The sequence below is a fragment of the Paramisgurnus dabryanus genome, chromosome 19 (genome assembly GCF_030506205.2).
Source record: "Paramisgurnus dabryanus chromosome 19, PD_genome_1.1, whole genome shotgun sequence".
NCBI classification, from domain to species: domain Eukaryota; kingdom Metazoa; phylum Chordata; class Actinopteri; order Cypriniformes; family Cobitidae; genus Paramisgurnus; species Paramisgurnus dabryanus.
Window position 1 is genome coordinate 627,955 of NC_133355.1, and position 12,849 is coordinate 640,803.

Consider the following 12,849-nt stretch of genomic DNA (forward strand, 5'->3'; position numbering starts at 1 on the left):
TTTGTGCATAAAACAAGCAAAAAAATCCGCCAATGGGGTAACGCGCATTTTTGTCACTACGTGGTCTCAGACGAAGACATTATTGTCCTGTGGCAGCTACCGTAGCTTCACTACACATTTTGAGCCTTGGTTGCTATTATTGATCCGTGGTTGCAATTCACAGTCTCACCGCAAGATGCCGCTAAAACTCCCTGACTGCAAAACAAACTTACTACTAATGTTTATTTATTAAAGCAATGTCTATTTCCAACAGTTTGGTGTTGCATGTTATGAAATACCGGAATGGAGTTAACTAACTAAAAAGCAAAACAAGGAGGAAGACCACAAACCTCTGGTTGAAGTAATTTGTTTATTGCATTTTTAAACCATGATGGCAGTAAACAGAGAATATAAAACTTTCCAACACAACATTTCCAAACTAAAGTCTGGTTAAAACTAAATTTACAAAATAACGAAAAATAATATATCCCAAAAAGTCATCTCTATTTTGTTTTCTTTGAGTATTCCTTCCTTCCACCACCGAAGTTGCGCACACGGTGTATTTTGGTGAGCTGAGTCTGTATGGTCTCTATTATGTTCATATGGTCTGGGATGTGAACGTAACGCACGTTTCGGCCCGTAATGAAGAGATCGTCCATACTGGACACACGTCCACGCCTATCTTTGTACAAAACTTCCTCCAGACGGATGTTCATGAAGGCGTCCACGTTAATTACACGTCCTCTCGCCGTGCTCTCGTCTCTCAGGTCCACTGTGGTCACCTGGCCGTGCAGACCCTGCAGCAGGACCACCAGACTGTTTTCAGCGATGGTGCGCTCACGGAGCGAATGAGTCACGTCCATCCTCACCTGTGTGCACAGAGAAATTAAAGTCAAACTTTACCACACAAGCAAACACATAACATACGAAAACATACCATTAAGATGCCACCATTCAGCTGTCATTCAACTGTCATTATGGAATAATAGTTATTCAGAAGTGTGCAATTTGAAAACCACCTTCTCCTTATTACGTTAAACAGTACAAGTAGAAAAACTTGATATAGACACAACTGATTCAACTGACAGCAACATGATTCATGTTACTACTATTTAAATTCCCTTAGGATATGTACCATGGTTTCATTACAGTAAAGATATAGTAATTAAACATGCTTATTTTGCAGATTTATAACCTTTTAATTAACATAGTTTTACTACAAATACCACAGTAAAAATGTGGTTACTGTAATAAAACCATGGTTCATATTTGTTTGAATGTCGACCATTAATCATATATAAAATAATCAAAGATAATTACAGGTTTCTAACACTCTTTGTTGATACATAATCCAATTTTGTGAAATTATTATTTTTATTTGCCAATATGAAAATCATTTTTTGGAAAATGTATAAAAGATCGATAAATGAGTCGTTCTTTATATTTAAATTAATTTGTAAATTTAAATTACACAAAAATATTTAAATATGAAGTTTAAAAGGCACGCGCACAAAACGGCGTGCAAACACGGAACTGGCCAACATTCATGCAACTTTATTGCTTGAGGTAAAATACAGCAATGTTGCAATAGATCGGACAGACTCTGCTTTGTAAGACCAACATTATATACACGCACACATGCCAAAAAAATATTCCTGTAGTTACCTTCTTTGGTAGAGTCTGACATAAGCGCACATGTTTACATGACACTGGCGCGCTTCTGTGCAGCGCAGTATTATTGCGTCATTAACGTGAACCCATACACAGACGACGCCATATTGGAAAGGGCAAGACCGTCGTTTTCCTACTATCTATGCTTTTTTTTATATAAAAATCACAATATTAGAGTTATTTGTTAACTGATTTTAATTCTTGAAAGGCGTGAATTTTAGCAAAAAATACTGATAATGAATAAGTGACAGAAGCCAGTACGTTTTTGTACTCCACGTAGTTCGCTAATCACAAAATTTTGTTAAAAATGTAAACTTTTGCGCTTTATATCAAGAAAACCGCAGCCCTTGTTCACTTTTATATGTTTTTAGGCATCTTTTCCCCTCTAATATCAACAGGTCAAAGCGTTTAATACGGAATCTGTTTATCGCGCGCCCCCTAGCGACAGATTCATGAATAAAAACCAACAGGGAAGACCAGGGCAAGTTGACACAATTCTTACACCAGTATTTCTCATTTAAAAGTTTATTACTTATAGATACATACATACTTTTAGGGTTTTAATAAACAAATTAAATGTTACCTTTCAGTCTTTATTACATAATCGAGCCTGCATGAATTTACATCTGTCTAGTCATTCAAAGCTCTAGTTAATTTTATTCTGAAAATACTGAGTGAGTGGGGGGCATTCAAATATTGTTGTGGGCAATTAGGGGGCCTTGAAGTAAAAAAAGGTTGGGAACCACTGGATAAGATGTTTGAAACAAACCACTGCAAAACAAAAACGGACCCCAAAACAACTGGTTGAGGATGGTTTATGGTGGTTGGCGCTGATTTGGTGGTTAGTCTAGCTGCTGCACAGTTTGAAGCAGGTTAATTAAGGAGCTAAGCTTGCGAGGACCAACAACATATGGTGGTGACCATCCACATCTTTCAACACATGCTTCTGTATGCAACCCATATTCTTCTCCTAATTCCTGTCCTTTAGATGTCATCCATCATGGCCAGTAAGTCATCTCCTTTGTTCCAGGATCCCTTTGTTTGACTTCCATCTTCTGTGAACTCCCCTGCTATATGGGCCAGTTCAGTACTGACCAACTGATCCTGCAATCACAGCAGATGAAGAGAAAAATTATCAAACTGGCGTAATAATCAAGTACTTTGCTGCTGTAACATGGCTGCAGAAGGCGTAGTGATATTACGCACTGCCCTAAAATAGTCCCCTTGGTTACTTTCAAAAGCAGGGGACTATTTTCAGGCAGTGCGTAATATCACTACGCCTGCTGAAGCCTTGTCACAACAGCAAAGTCCTTGATTATTACGCCAGAATGAGAGTATAGTTCCTAGCCATATCTGCCTAGAAAATCACAACTTTTAATTTGACGTCAGTCTTAGTACACAATGTAACTACAGAAGAGTCAAGTTTTAAATAGGAAAAAATATCAAAACCTGCGCAATGCTAATGGTCTAATCAGATTCTATGGATTGTGCTAAGCTATGCTAAAAGTGCTAGCGCCAGACCCAGAAATCAGCTGAATGGATTCCAAAACGGTAAGAATCAAATGTTTAACTCTAGGGGATCTGGAAAATGAGCATATATATATATTTTTTAAAGTGGAATGTCCCTTTAATATTGGACTTAATACATGACTGTCAACCATAATTACCACAGTGTGTATGATGCCTTTTGTTCCGAGCATAACATACCTGCCTATAGCTGTTAACACTTATTGTGGCAACTCATAAATCATTAATGTATAGCTGAAAAAAACATGTGGGTGATGCTTTCAGTTTTAACTTCCAGGTAACATGTCTTTAAATGGAATTAAAGCATATACTGTATACCTGAATGGTTAATGTTAAGGTTGTCCTGGGGCAAACCCTTTCTAAGTAAATACAACTGCACTCAGAACATTCGTTACACCCGTAACATTCTTTGCCATGGGCAACAAAATAAAAGAAACACAAGGATCTGCAGGTTTGTGAAGTACACACGTCACCTGTACGGCCTGTATGTTGATGACTGTGGGTGACTGTTGCTCCGCCCCTTCCAAAATACAGCTGTAAGAGAGTTTGAGAGAGTTATTTACTCTATTAACATATTTACATTGAGTCTTAGTTAAAGGCTTGCTCGTACTATCATAGTCACCTCTACTTGGGTCTTGTGGGCTGTTGCTAGGGTGTTCTGGAAGGTTGCTAGGTGGTTACTAGGTGAAAAGTCACAGTGCTCATCCCCAAATTATACTAGGGTATATAATAATAGAGATGGCAGGATTAAATCTGGATTATTAATACTTACACCCCCTCAACCTCTTTATCTAAGCTCAATAGGTTCACTTTGAAACCAGCATCCACATTGGAGAGATTCTGTACCTTCATCCCACCCATTAGTTTGGCCAGCAAGTTCAGTTCCTCGGTGGCCAGAGGGTTGTGTGGAGACTCTACCTGTCCACAAACATCCAAACAAATATATAATAACATCCAAAAGACCTTGGGTTAATGTTCTTCACATTTTAAAGGGGACATATCATAACAAATCTGAGTTTGTTCATGTTTAATTGCTATAATTGGGTCCCCAGTGCTTCTATCAACCTAGAAAATGTGAAAAAGATCAAACCAGAAACTTAGTTTTGGTAAACCATTGTCTGCAAGCATGTGGAAAAAATAGGTCATGGAAATGTATCTCCCCTTGTGATGTCAAAAGGGGATAACACTGCCCCTAAATCTGCACTATTTAACCACAGCACTGTCATTTAGTAAAGAGATCAGCTCATTTGCATTTAACAGGCACACCCAAAACGACACATTTTTGCTCTGGGGATACCAAAGATTTATTTGACATCTTTAAAATGTGTTGTGGAATGTCCCTTTAAATGCATTATTACTAAATCTCAATATTAATTGCATGCTGATGTTAAATGTTAAAATACTAGTCAATGTCCCCTTTTTACCTGCTTTTGTTTTCTGGTACTTTTGTCTGATGGGATTGAGTTTTCAGGTGAGGCTACAATGTACCTATAAAGAAGTAAATGAATATTTACATGCTCATGAAATAAGAAATCTTGGTGACTTTTAATATGTATATAAGAAAGAAAGAAAGGCATATATAGTATAAATATTATTTCGTTTAAAAAAAAGAATTAATGTTGATATTATAATCTATTATATGTATTGATATCACAGTATATATTTACTTAATATTCAAAATATTTGTATTCTATATAATAATTATTGTAGATGCAATAATGGATATAATTACAATAATTATAATACTTTAATACAAATATTATTCTCATTTTTTATTATAACACTTTATTAAATATAAAGCTGAGCAATTCTGTTGATTCAATTGAAATTTCCAAAATCAATGCCAAGTTTTTACCAAATGTTTTAACTATACTGATATTTCAGATGTCAATATTTAATGTCTTAAATACAAATGAGAGGTCGAGTTTTTATTAAAATGATTTTCCTGGTAAGCGCAGCTTTTAGAATGATCATATCTTTAATGGAGAAATGTCACATCCATAATGTTGTTTCTTCCTCATAAATGTAAAAAATGTAATATTAAATATAAATATAAAAATTAGTGCTAGGCAAAGATTAATCGCGATTAATCGCATACAAAATAAAAGTTATTTTTTGCATAATATATGAGTGTGTGCTGTGTGTAATTATTATGTAAATATAAAGAAACAAACAGTTTCATAATATTTAAGAAACATTTACATGTATGTATGTATATATGTATTAATATTTTTATAAATTCTATATTTTATATATATAATCTAAAATGAATATATGCATGTGTGTGGTTAAATAAACATAATAAAAACACTTTTAATTTGTATGCGATTAATCGCGATTAATCTTTGCCCAGCACTAATAAAATTAAAATTAAATAATTATTATTTGGTCTTAATAGAGCTGTCCCTTCTCTGTTTGTTGAGGATTATTGCTTCCAGCTTGTGCATTTTAATTCACAGAATTCCTACAAAATATGTCGTCTTCCAAAAAACCTTTTTGTCACATGCATAACACGTGTATATTAGTATAGACTGATATTTTTATGATGTCATCAGGGCTTTAGGGGAATATAATCTGATGGTTCGATATACTGGTAATAAATACACTCTCTGAGAAATTATATTTAAATTTTTGGCAACAAATTATTACATTCATAACACTGGAATTGCTCAGAGGCCTAAAAGTATCTTCACAATGATGCCATAACCACCGTTTCTTTCAGACCTGTTTACATTTTTTTCACAACAAAGAAGCACCTTTATTTTTAACTGCAAGCTTAGTTTTTATATTTACATGTTGGTGCCCAAACGCGTCACCCTGTCTCCAAAGAGGTCAAATGAGGGCTGATGTACAGCTCTTGTGTAGTTTCCTCCGCTGGGAAATATTGCTCTCCTCACTTCTCGACCTTTAGGGTTAAACCACCTGCAAGACAAAGGAATTTGAGGAATTTGAAAAAAAAGGAATTTTAAGTTAACGTAGTGAGACTGTTTGTTTGAGGGTGTGTGTATAAGTGTATAGATGTCAATCTTTTTCCAAGAAGCCTCAATGTTTTCTTACCAAGAACAACTACTAAAGAATTTGGGAGTAGGCTACTATAGAACTGCCTTAATAATTTGACATCCACATTACCTGATTAGACCTGGAACCTCAAATCCGAATGGGACAGGCCCTGAGGTTGGCAGCACAAAATGTCCGTTCGGGTTCTGTATTTGTTGTTTTAAGAAAATTGACACCTGGTAAAAGTAAACATAAAATCTAATACAAGCCGTCAATACGCTTGACTGTTTTTTCAAGACATTTTGATTTGCATACAAGCGTACAATTTGGCAGAGATTCACTACAAACTTTACAGAACAAAAAGCCACAAACCCTGATTTGCATATCTTGAAAGAGAACCAAAAGCGTTTGTCGGATGAGTTGAAACTCACCATCAGGTAGGGGTGTGTACACCTTAGAAAAAATGCTTTTCGTTATTATAAGAAGTAACAAAAGCATTGGATTAAGAAACATAATGTCTGATATATTCATCTAAATGAATGAAAGACTTATGAAGTGCCTTGACCTTGAACCTGAAGTTCTCGATGGGTGGGAATGGATTTTTACCTCTATAATTTGTCGCTGGGCTTCGTTGATCTGGTTAACCAGGTTGGGACTTTTCCTCACCAGGTCTTTGATGCTGTCCATGTGGTTAAAGGTGACGAGAAGTAGATCTCGTGGATGTGGACACAGAATAATCTGATACTTGAAGGCCATAGTCATCAAATCATACAACTACAGTAAAGACAAGTATACTATTTAACCCAATAGCAGTACTGTCATTTAACATAAATATGTGTTCATCATAACATCTAAATTATCATCCTTGATATTTCATATAAGAGATATTATATGTTCCTGCAGCTTAGTAGTAGGAATGCATATACTGATTCAAATGTATAGCTTGTAATGCACTGTAATATGCATTAAAAAAATTATTTATTTTGAATGAACAATTCCACCAATCGTGTGGATAATAATAATATAGTATAAAATAATATGCCCCTGGGAGGTAAACATTGGTCGACTGTGTAATTATTGTTTCTTGTGAATTCCTGTTTTTCATTTGCACCCTCAAACACAACTGCAAGGTACATAGTGAAATGCGATCCACATTTTTAATGTCCAGGTTAGGGTGGGTTAAGTTCATACCCTGTCCATACTGGCTGGATTTAGGCGCATGATGGAGGCGTGCGCGATCCGTGTGAGAACTGTTCGCAGGGCTCGATGGGTTAACACATCATGAGGCTTTAAAATCTCCTCTAGAAAAGTCTTACTGAACATAGTGGCCACTAAATCATTTATAACTAGAAAAACAGAGAGTTGAGAAAAGGGAAATATTACCACACAGCTATGTGACTACATGTTAAAACTGAATGCTAACATTTCTGTCAATTTGTCATTATTTTGCATAGCAGTTTTTTAGTAAAGGTAAGGCTAAATAAATATTTAATTTCAGCTATTTCATGTGTTTCTTTTGCTATAGTTTAAATATATTCATTGTTGTCATGCACAGGGATCCAGTAATATAGACAGGTATCAACAAGATTTAGGTACACAGTGTTCAACAGGATCAAATCATAAAGGTAAGGCACTAATGCACCTCTTTTTCTGTCATCTTCTGTCCAACAACCTACAACAGAGAAGATGAACAGGAAAATTAAATTCAAGTCAGAACTAAATTCCTGTGGCACTAATATTAGGCACAAGATGTAATATAAATAACAGGCGTGTCCAAAATGTGTCTGTGATGTTTCACCTCAAAATAACCTCACAGATCATTTATCTTTTCGTTTGGGCGAGAGCAATTTTTGTGTCTGTACCTTTATATGCAAGTGAGCTACTGCTCCTCACTCCCTTCCCAAAACAGACAGTAAGCGTATTCAGTTAAAATATCTGGAAAATCTGATTCCTGTGAATACAGTCTGAGACAACAGTATCTCACTATTGAGTTATGACAGACAGCATACTATGGTAATGTACAGTGTTGGGGAAGGTTACTTTTATAAGTAATGCATTACAATCTTAAGTTACTCCTCAAAAAGTAACTTTCGCGTTACTTTTTCTTACTTGGTTGAGGCTTGACCTTTTCCAGGCCTTGCAGTTATTTTTTTATTGCTGAGGTCATATTTCCATATTTCAATCGCAAAAATGTCAAGCTCTGGCCTGCCATTTCCGTTTCTGACTCAAAATGTTTCCGCTTATTCTACGTGATTACATTTAGTTATTTCAATTCATCATTTTTTTTTTTAAGTCAGATTAATTAAACTGAAAAGTAACTTTTTTATAAAATAACTTAAATATTAATGTGTACATTAATAAAGTAATGAGTTACTTTACTCATTACTTCAGAAAAGTAATATTATTACGTAATGCACGCTACTTGTAACTAGTGTTAACCCAAACAATGGTAATGTAAGAGGACGGTCGATCACACCAAATGCGTTTTAAACGCCTATAAACGCAAAGCGCGTGACACTGCCTTTTTTGGTCACTTTAAAAAAAGCAGTGCTGCAAGGCTTTTATATTGCTAGGCAACCACTGAGGCAGCTGTCCTGTTAAGAAAATATTGAAGCGTGAGCGTTCTTTTGCTGTTGACCTTTTTCTATGACCTTAATCGAGGGTGAGAGGTGCACAAACATGCAGGAGACGGGTTCTGTGAGATCAGCCCCTAAGACTGTCAGTCAGTGGCTGTGGGCGGGGCTTTATCAGTGTGATGTCACATTAACAAGAGAATCAAAATGGATCTTGGGGATCAAAAAATGACTTTTTTCATTGTAGAGTGGTTGTGGTTACACACTGCCATCACACGTCTAAACACCTTGATTTTGCATAATAGGTGCGCCATACACAATTAACATTTCAATAGTGCATCAGATCCATGTCATGTAAATCTAAACTGGTATGAATACCAAACTTCAACATCTCATTGAAGACTAAAGGTATTAACAGATAAAAATAATAATTCCTTCATCTTAAATAAGCAGTATAATTTGAGGGTAAAACAGTTAACAAGTGGGTTTCAAAAATGTGTTTTCTCTCTCTCTTTATCCTCATTGTGCCAATTATTAAACCACACGAATAAGCGAAAACACAGGCTGTTAGTGTACTTTTCTAAAGCAGGGATTAAGTTTGCTAGTCATCTACATGGGGTTTGAATCTACTCTAGTTTACCTCTCTGAGTTTCATCATCGTGTTCATCCTGAGCTCGAAGGCGCTGCTCCAAAATATACAGCATTTCACCTCCGAGGTTTATTATAAGCAAAGGAAGCGTTTTTTGAGACATCCCTTCAATAAGAACTATAACTTAAAGTTTTTGGATTTACTAATAATTCAGATTAATAATTAATCAAACATTTATTTATATGCGCTCTGCTTTTGTCATATTCGTTTATTTGTTTGTAATGGCAACGGAATGCGCCAGTCGCGGGACTGATCAGGGAGATCCCTGTATGACGTCACGTAATGCCTCCGCTGACTGCGCATGTGCGAACACTGTATAAATGCATACAACAATGTTCCACATTTAGGAATGCTTACATAATTCAATTCCTTAATAATGATTCATTAAAATATTGAAATACTAATTATAAAACAGTACTGTACATTGCAGGGTTTCCCTGTTGTGTAACTAAAAATATTTAATAGCCTCAGTCAGTGTAAATGTGCATGGTATGAATGCAACCATTGACTATAATAAACAACTCTGTGTTTCTCTTTAAAATGGATGGGTACAAGAGTACAGGCTAATCTGAAAATAAATCTTTAAAATGGATGGGTACAAGAGTACAGGCTAATCTGAAATTAAATCTTTAAAATGGATGGGTACAAGAGCACAGGCTAATCTGAAAATAAATAAGTTGCATTTGTACAAAATGCCCCCGCTCATGCGCAAGTTCAACCTGTTGATCTTGTCTGGCGCATGCGCAAAGGTTTCAGTTCAGCAGTTTCATCAACGGAGATACACGGAATCTCCTCCTGCTATAATTTCATTAGTAAAGTTTCTTTCTTTGTGGTGTTGCTGTGCGTATATGTATATGCAAGTAAGTGACATCTGTCAGTATTGTAAATATGTTTGAGAGAATGTTAGTTTATTTGGGTAAATTACATCATTAAAGTTTTCATAATAATATTGGAAAGGCAGCTGTAATCCACAACTTGATAATTCAAAGGTTTATTTCCAATTTAATATGTATGTTGATCTCTTTAAGTAAAGGTTTATGCCATATTTGTTCAAATTTATATTTAACTGCATTTTTGCAAATCTTATAATGGCGCATCGCGGTGCTCAGCCAGACGCTCATTTGTAACCTGACACCGCTAACAAGCTGCAGTAGAGGCAGCCACAGACTACTCTTAAATACTGCCGTATTCAACCTGTAGCTTGCAGTTTACATTTTGATATATTGTTACTGCTGTAAGTTTAAACCTTTCGTGAATATATGTTCAAGTAATTAACAGTGTTTAATTGTGTTGTATTTGTATCAGCAAATATATTTATTATATTTTTGTTATTCCTTTAGAAACCACAGCGTAACACAGCGCATCAAAATAAAGATTGGAATTTAATTTCTCTCTGTACTAGCTTCAGTTCTTTCTAATAGAAGAAATAAGCCAGTTGATGTTCCACCATCCCAATAACGCACAGAACATTTTACAGCATTTATTCTGTAGATTTGAAGATAAACGACATTTGAGCTTTAACTTTGCATTTCAAATCTCCAAACCACAAAAACAGCTTCTTATCAGCTAAATCAATTCTTGGCACACACCAAAGCAACAGGCACTCGAAAACAACTCCTCCAAAATTTTAAACATGGGTCTGCCCAGCCAACTGGCTGCAGGCATGAGATTTTTAATTTGTAAATGTCCAACAGCAACAACTGGACGTGTCCAGAGACCTTTGCTTTTGTTTTGAGAGTTTTATTGTGAAGCAGAAGAGACACTGTTGCTTAAAGTGACTCCAGACGAGGGAGCTGTTGCTCAACAAACAGGTTCATGATGACCTCGATCCTAACATTGACATAAATAGCTGTGTAAGTGTTGTGTAAGTGTAATTATGATCTTCTCTGGTTCATAAAGTACTCAAACATATGATTTATATAGCGCCTCTTAGGGACCCAAGGGATCCAAGACAGATATCAGAGATAATACAGAAATAGTCAGAACTTGGGTAAGAAAAGCAGGTATAATTATTCAGATATACCTAAAATACATTATAAACATTGCAAAATATGCATAATCAGATTGGTTGTCATCTTTCATAGATTTTATATTGAAAACATTACCTTGTTCAGGCTCAGAGGAAGAAATAAGTCAATAATTTGCAGACTGTACCCTTACATTTATAAAGAACTGATTTTGTTTGGTAGATTTGGTAGAGGCTTTGTTTCTTATTCACTACTGTACAAAATAACTTTACATTCATTGAGACACATACGGTGATATATTATTTGTGCCCTGGAATCTTATAGCCTTTAAAGGTGAATAAGTGATATGTCTTGTTTCCATCACAAGACTCGGAAACAGATTACATTTAAGAAGTAACACATAAAAAAGTCTAATACCTCCACATTTGGACTTCTGCAGTGTATACACTACGTGTCATAAAAGCCACCCGAACACTTCCTGTCAGCCAAAATCTGCTCGAAAATGAAATGCACAAACATGATTCACAGTGCTTTGTCATTTACTACTTGCTTGTTATTTATGGAAAAATCTTGTTTTGTGGTAAAGGCAGATGATCTGCAGGTTCTGTTAGCCAATCACTGTTATCACAGGGGTTCCCCTGTCTAACCACAAAGGAAACTACTTTTAACACATAGCAAAATGTTCTGTCCTTGTTATCTCTGTGACATTTGTATGTCTTGACCCCAAATTAACATCTACTAAATGCGAAAGTGTGAATGTATTGTAACTGTAGGCGAGGGGTGTGGTGGAATAAATTTATAGTGTGAAATTTTTAAAGCACCAAGGCACTCAATGTGACTGAGAAAGTTATATTTGAGGAAGTGAAATTCTCAGTTTTAGGTCTCCATAAATGAGATCATACTATTCATGGTTTGCTTTTTGTTTAAGTTTCATTTAAGATGTTCTGTGGTGTTAAAAATGCTTTAAATAATTATTAAAACAACATCATAAAAATACCCCAAAAATATATTATTACATTCATTATGTAAATTGTAAATATACCGATTTTCTAATGTATGTATATATATATATGTATATATATTTTATACTATACATACTGATTTATATATTTGCCTTTTTTTAAATTCAATGTTTTCTGGAGAAATGTTATGTTTTACCACAGATTCTAGATCAGTGGATTTAAAGGTTAATTTTTTTTACTTCTTTTTTTACTTCATTTTTATCTGAATCCGAAAAGAAAGAGTTATGAAAAAAACATGACATTTTATTTTGTTCTTCAAGCTTTCAGTTCAGTCACCCAAATATAATAGAAAGACCCATAATAAAATAAACAATAACATTAATGAGTAAAATAAAATAAAAAATCGAGTAAATAATCAATAAATCGTTTGTTTGTTTATTTATTTTTGCGGTACATAATAAGAGTCGGTGACGTAAGAAAACGCGTGACTTATTTCCGGGTTTTGTTTCTTTTCATAAAGGCGT

At 35.1% G+C, this 12,849-nt stretch overlaps 2 protein-coding genes across 4 annotated transcripts; both read right to left on the bottom strand.

The window, feature by feature from the left end:
* Window positions 1–330: 330 nt before the first annotated feature.
* On the bottom strand, window positions 331–1,768 carry lsm10 (LSM10, U7 small nuclear RNA associated). Its single transcript, XM_065285418.1, has 2 exons — window positions 1,645–1,768; window positions 331–848 (listed from the first exon to the last, which is right to left on the bottom strand). The coding sequence occupies exon 2, from the start codon at window positions 840–842 to the stop codon at window positions 483–485; it is 360 nt and encodes a 119-aa protein (XP_065141490.1). The 5' UTR covers window positions 843–848; window positions 1,645–1,768; the 3' UTR covers window positions 331–482.
* Window positions 1,769–2,272: 504 nt separating this feature from the next.
* On the bottom strand, window positions 2,273–9,590 carry oscp1a (organic solute carrier partner 1a). Of its 3 annotated transcripts, XR_010543812.1 has the most exons (12): window positions 9,388–9,590; window positions 7,817–7,846; window positions 7,366–7,520; window positions 6,781–6,948; window positions 6,547–6,627; window positions 6,307–6,410; window positions 5,971–6,099; window positions 4,602–4,665; window positions 4,024–4,095; window positions 3,800–3,894; window positions 3,651–3,711; window positions 2,728–2,754 (listed from the first exon to the last, which is right to left on the bottom strand). XR_010543812.1 is itself a non-coding variant. In XM_065285108.2 (11 exons), exons 1-11 carry the CDS (start codon window positions 9,497–9,499, stop codon window positions 2,635–2,637), a joined length of 1,170 nt encoding a protein of 389 aa, XP_065141180.1. In that variant the 5' UTR covers window positions 9,500–9,590; the 3' UTR covers window positions 2,273–2,634. The 3 variants fall into 3 exon arrangements, 1 of the variants encoding a protein (XP_065141180.1); XM_065285108.2 differs by lacking the exon at window positions 3,800–3,894 and having other exon boundaries at window positions 2,273–2,754; window positions 3,950–4,095; XR_012335472.1 differs by lacking the exon at window positions 2,728–2,754 and having other exon boundaries at window positions 3,663–3,711; window positions 3,800–4,095.
* Between the last annotated feature and the right edge of the window lie 3,259 nt (window positions 9,591–12,849).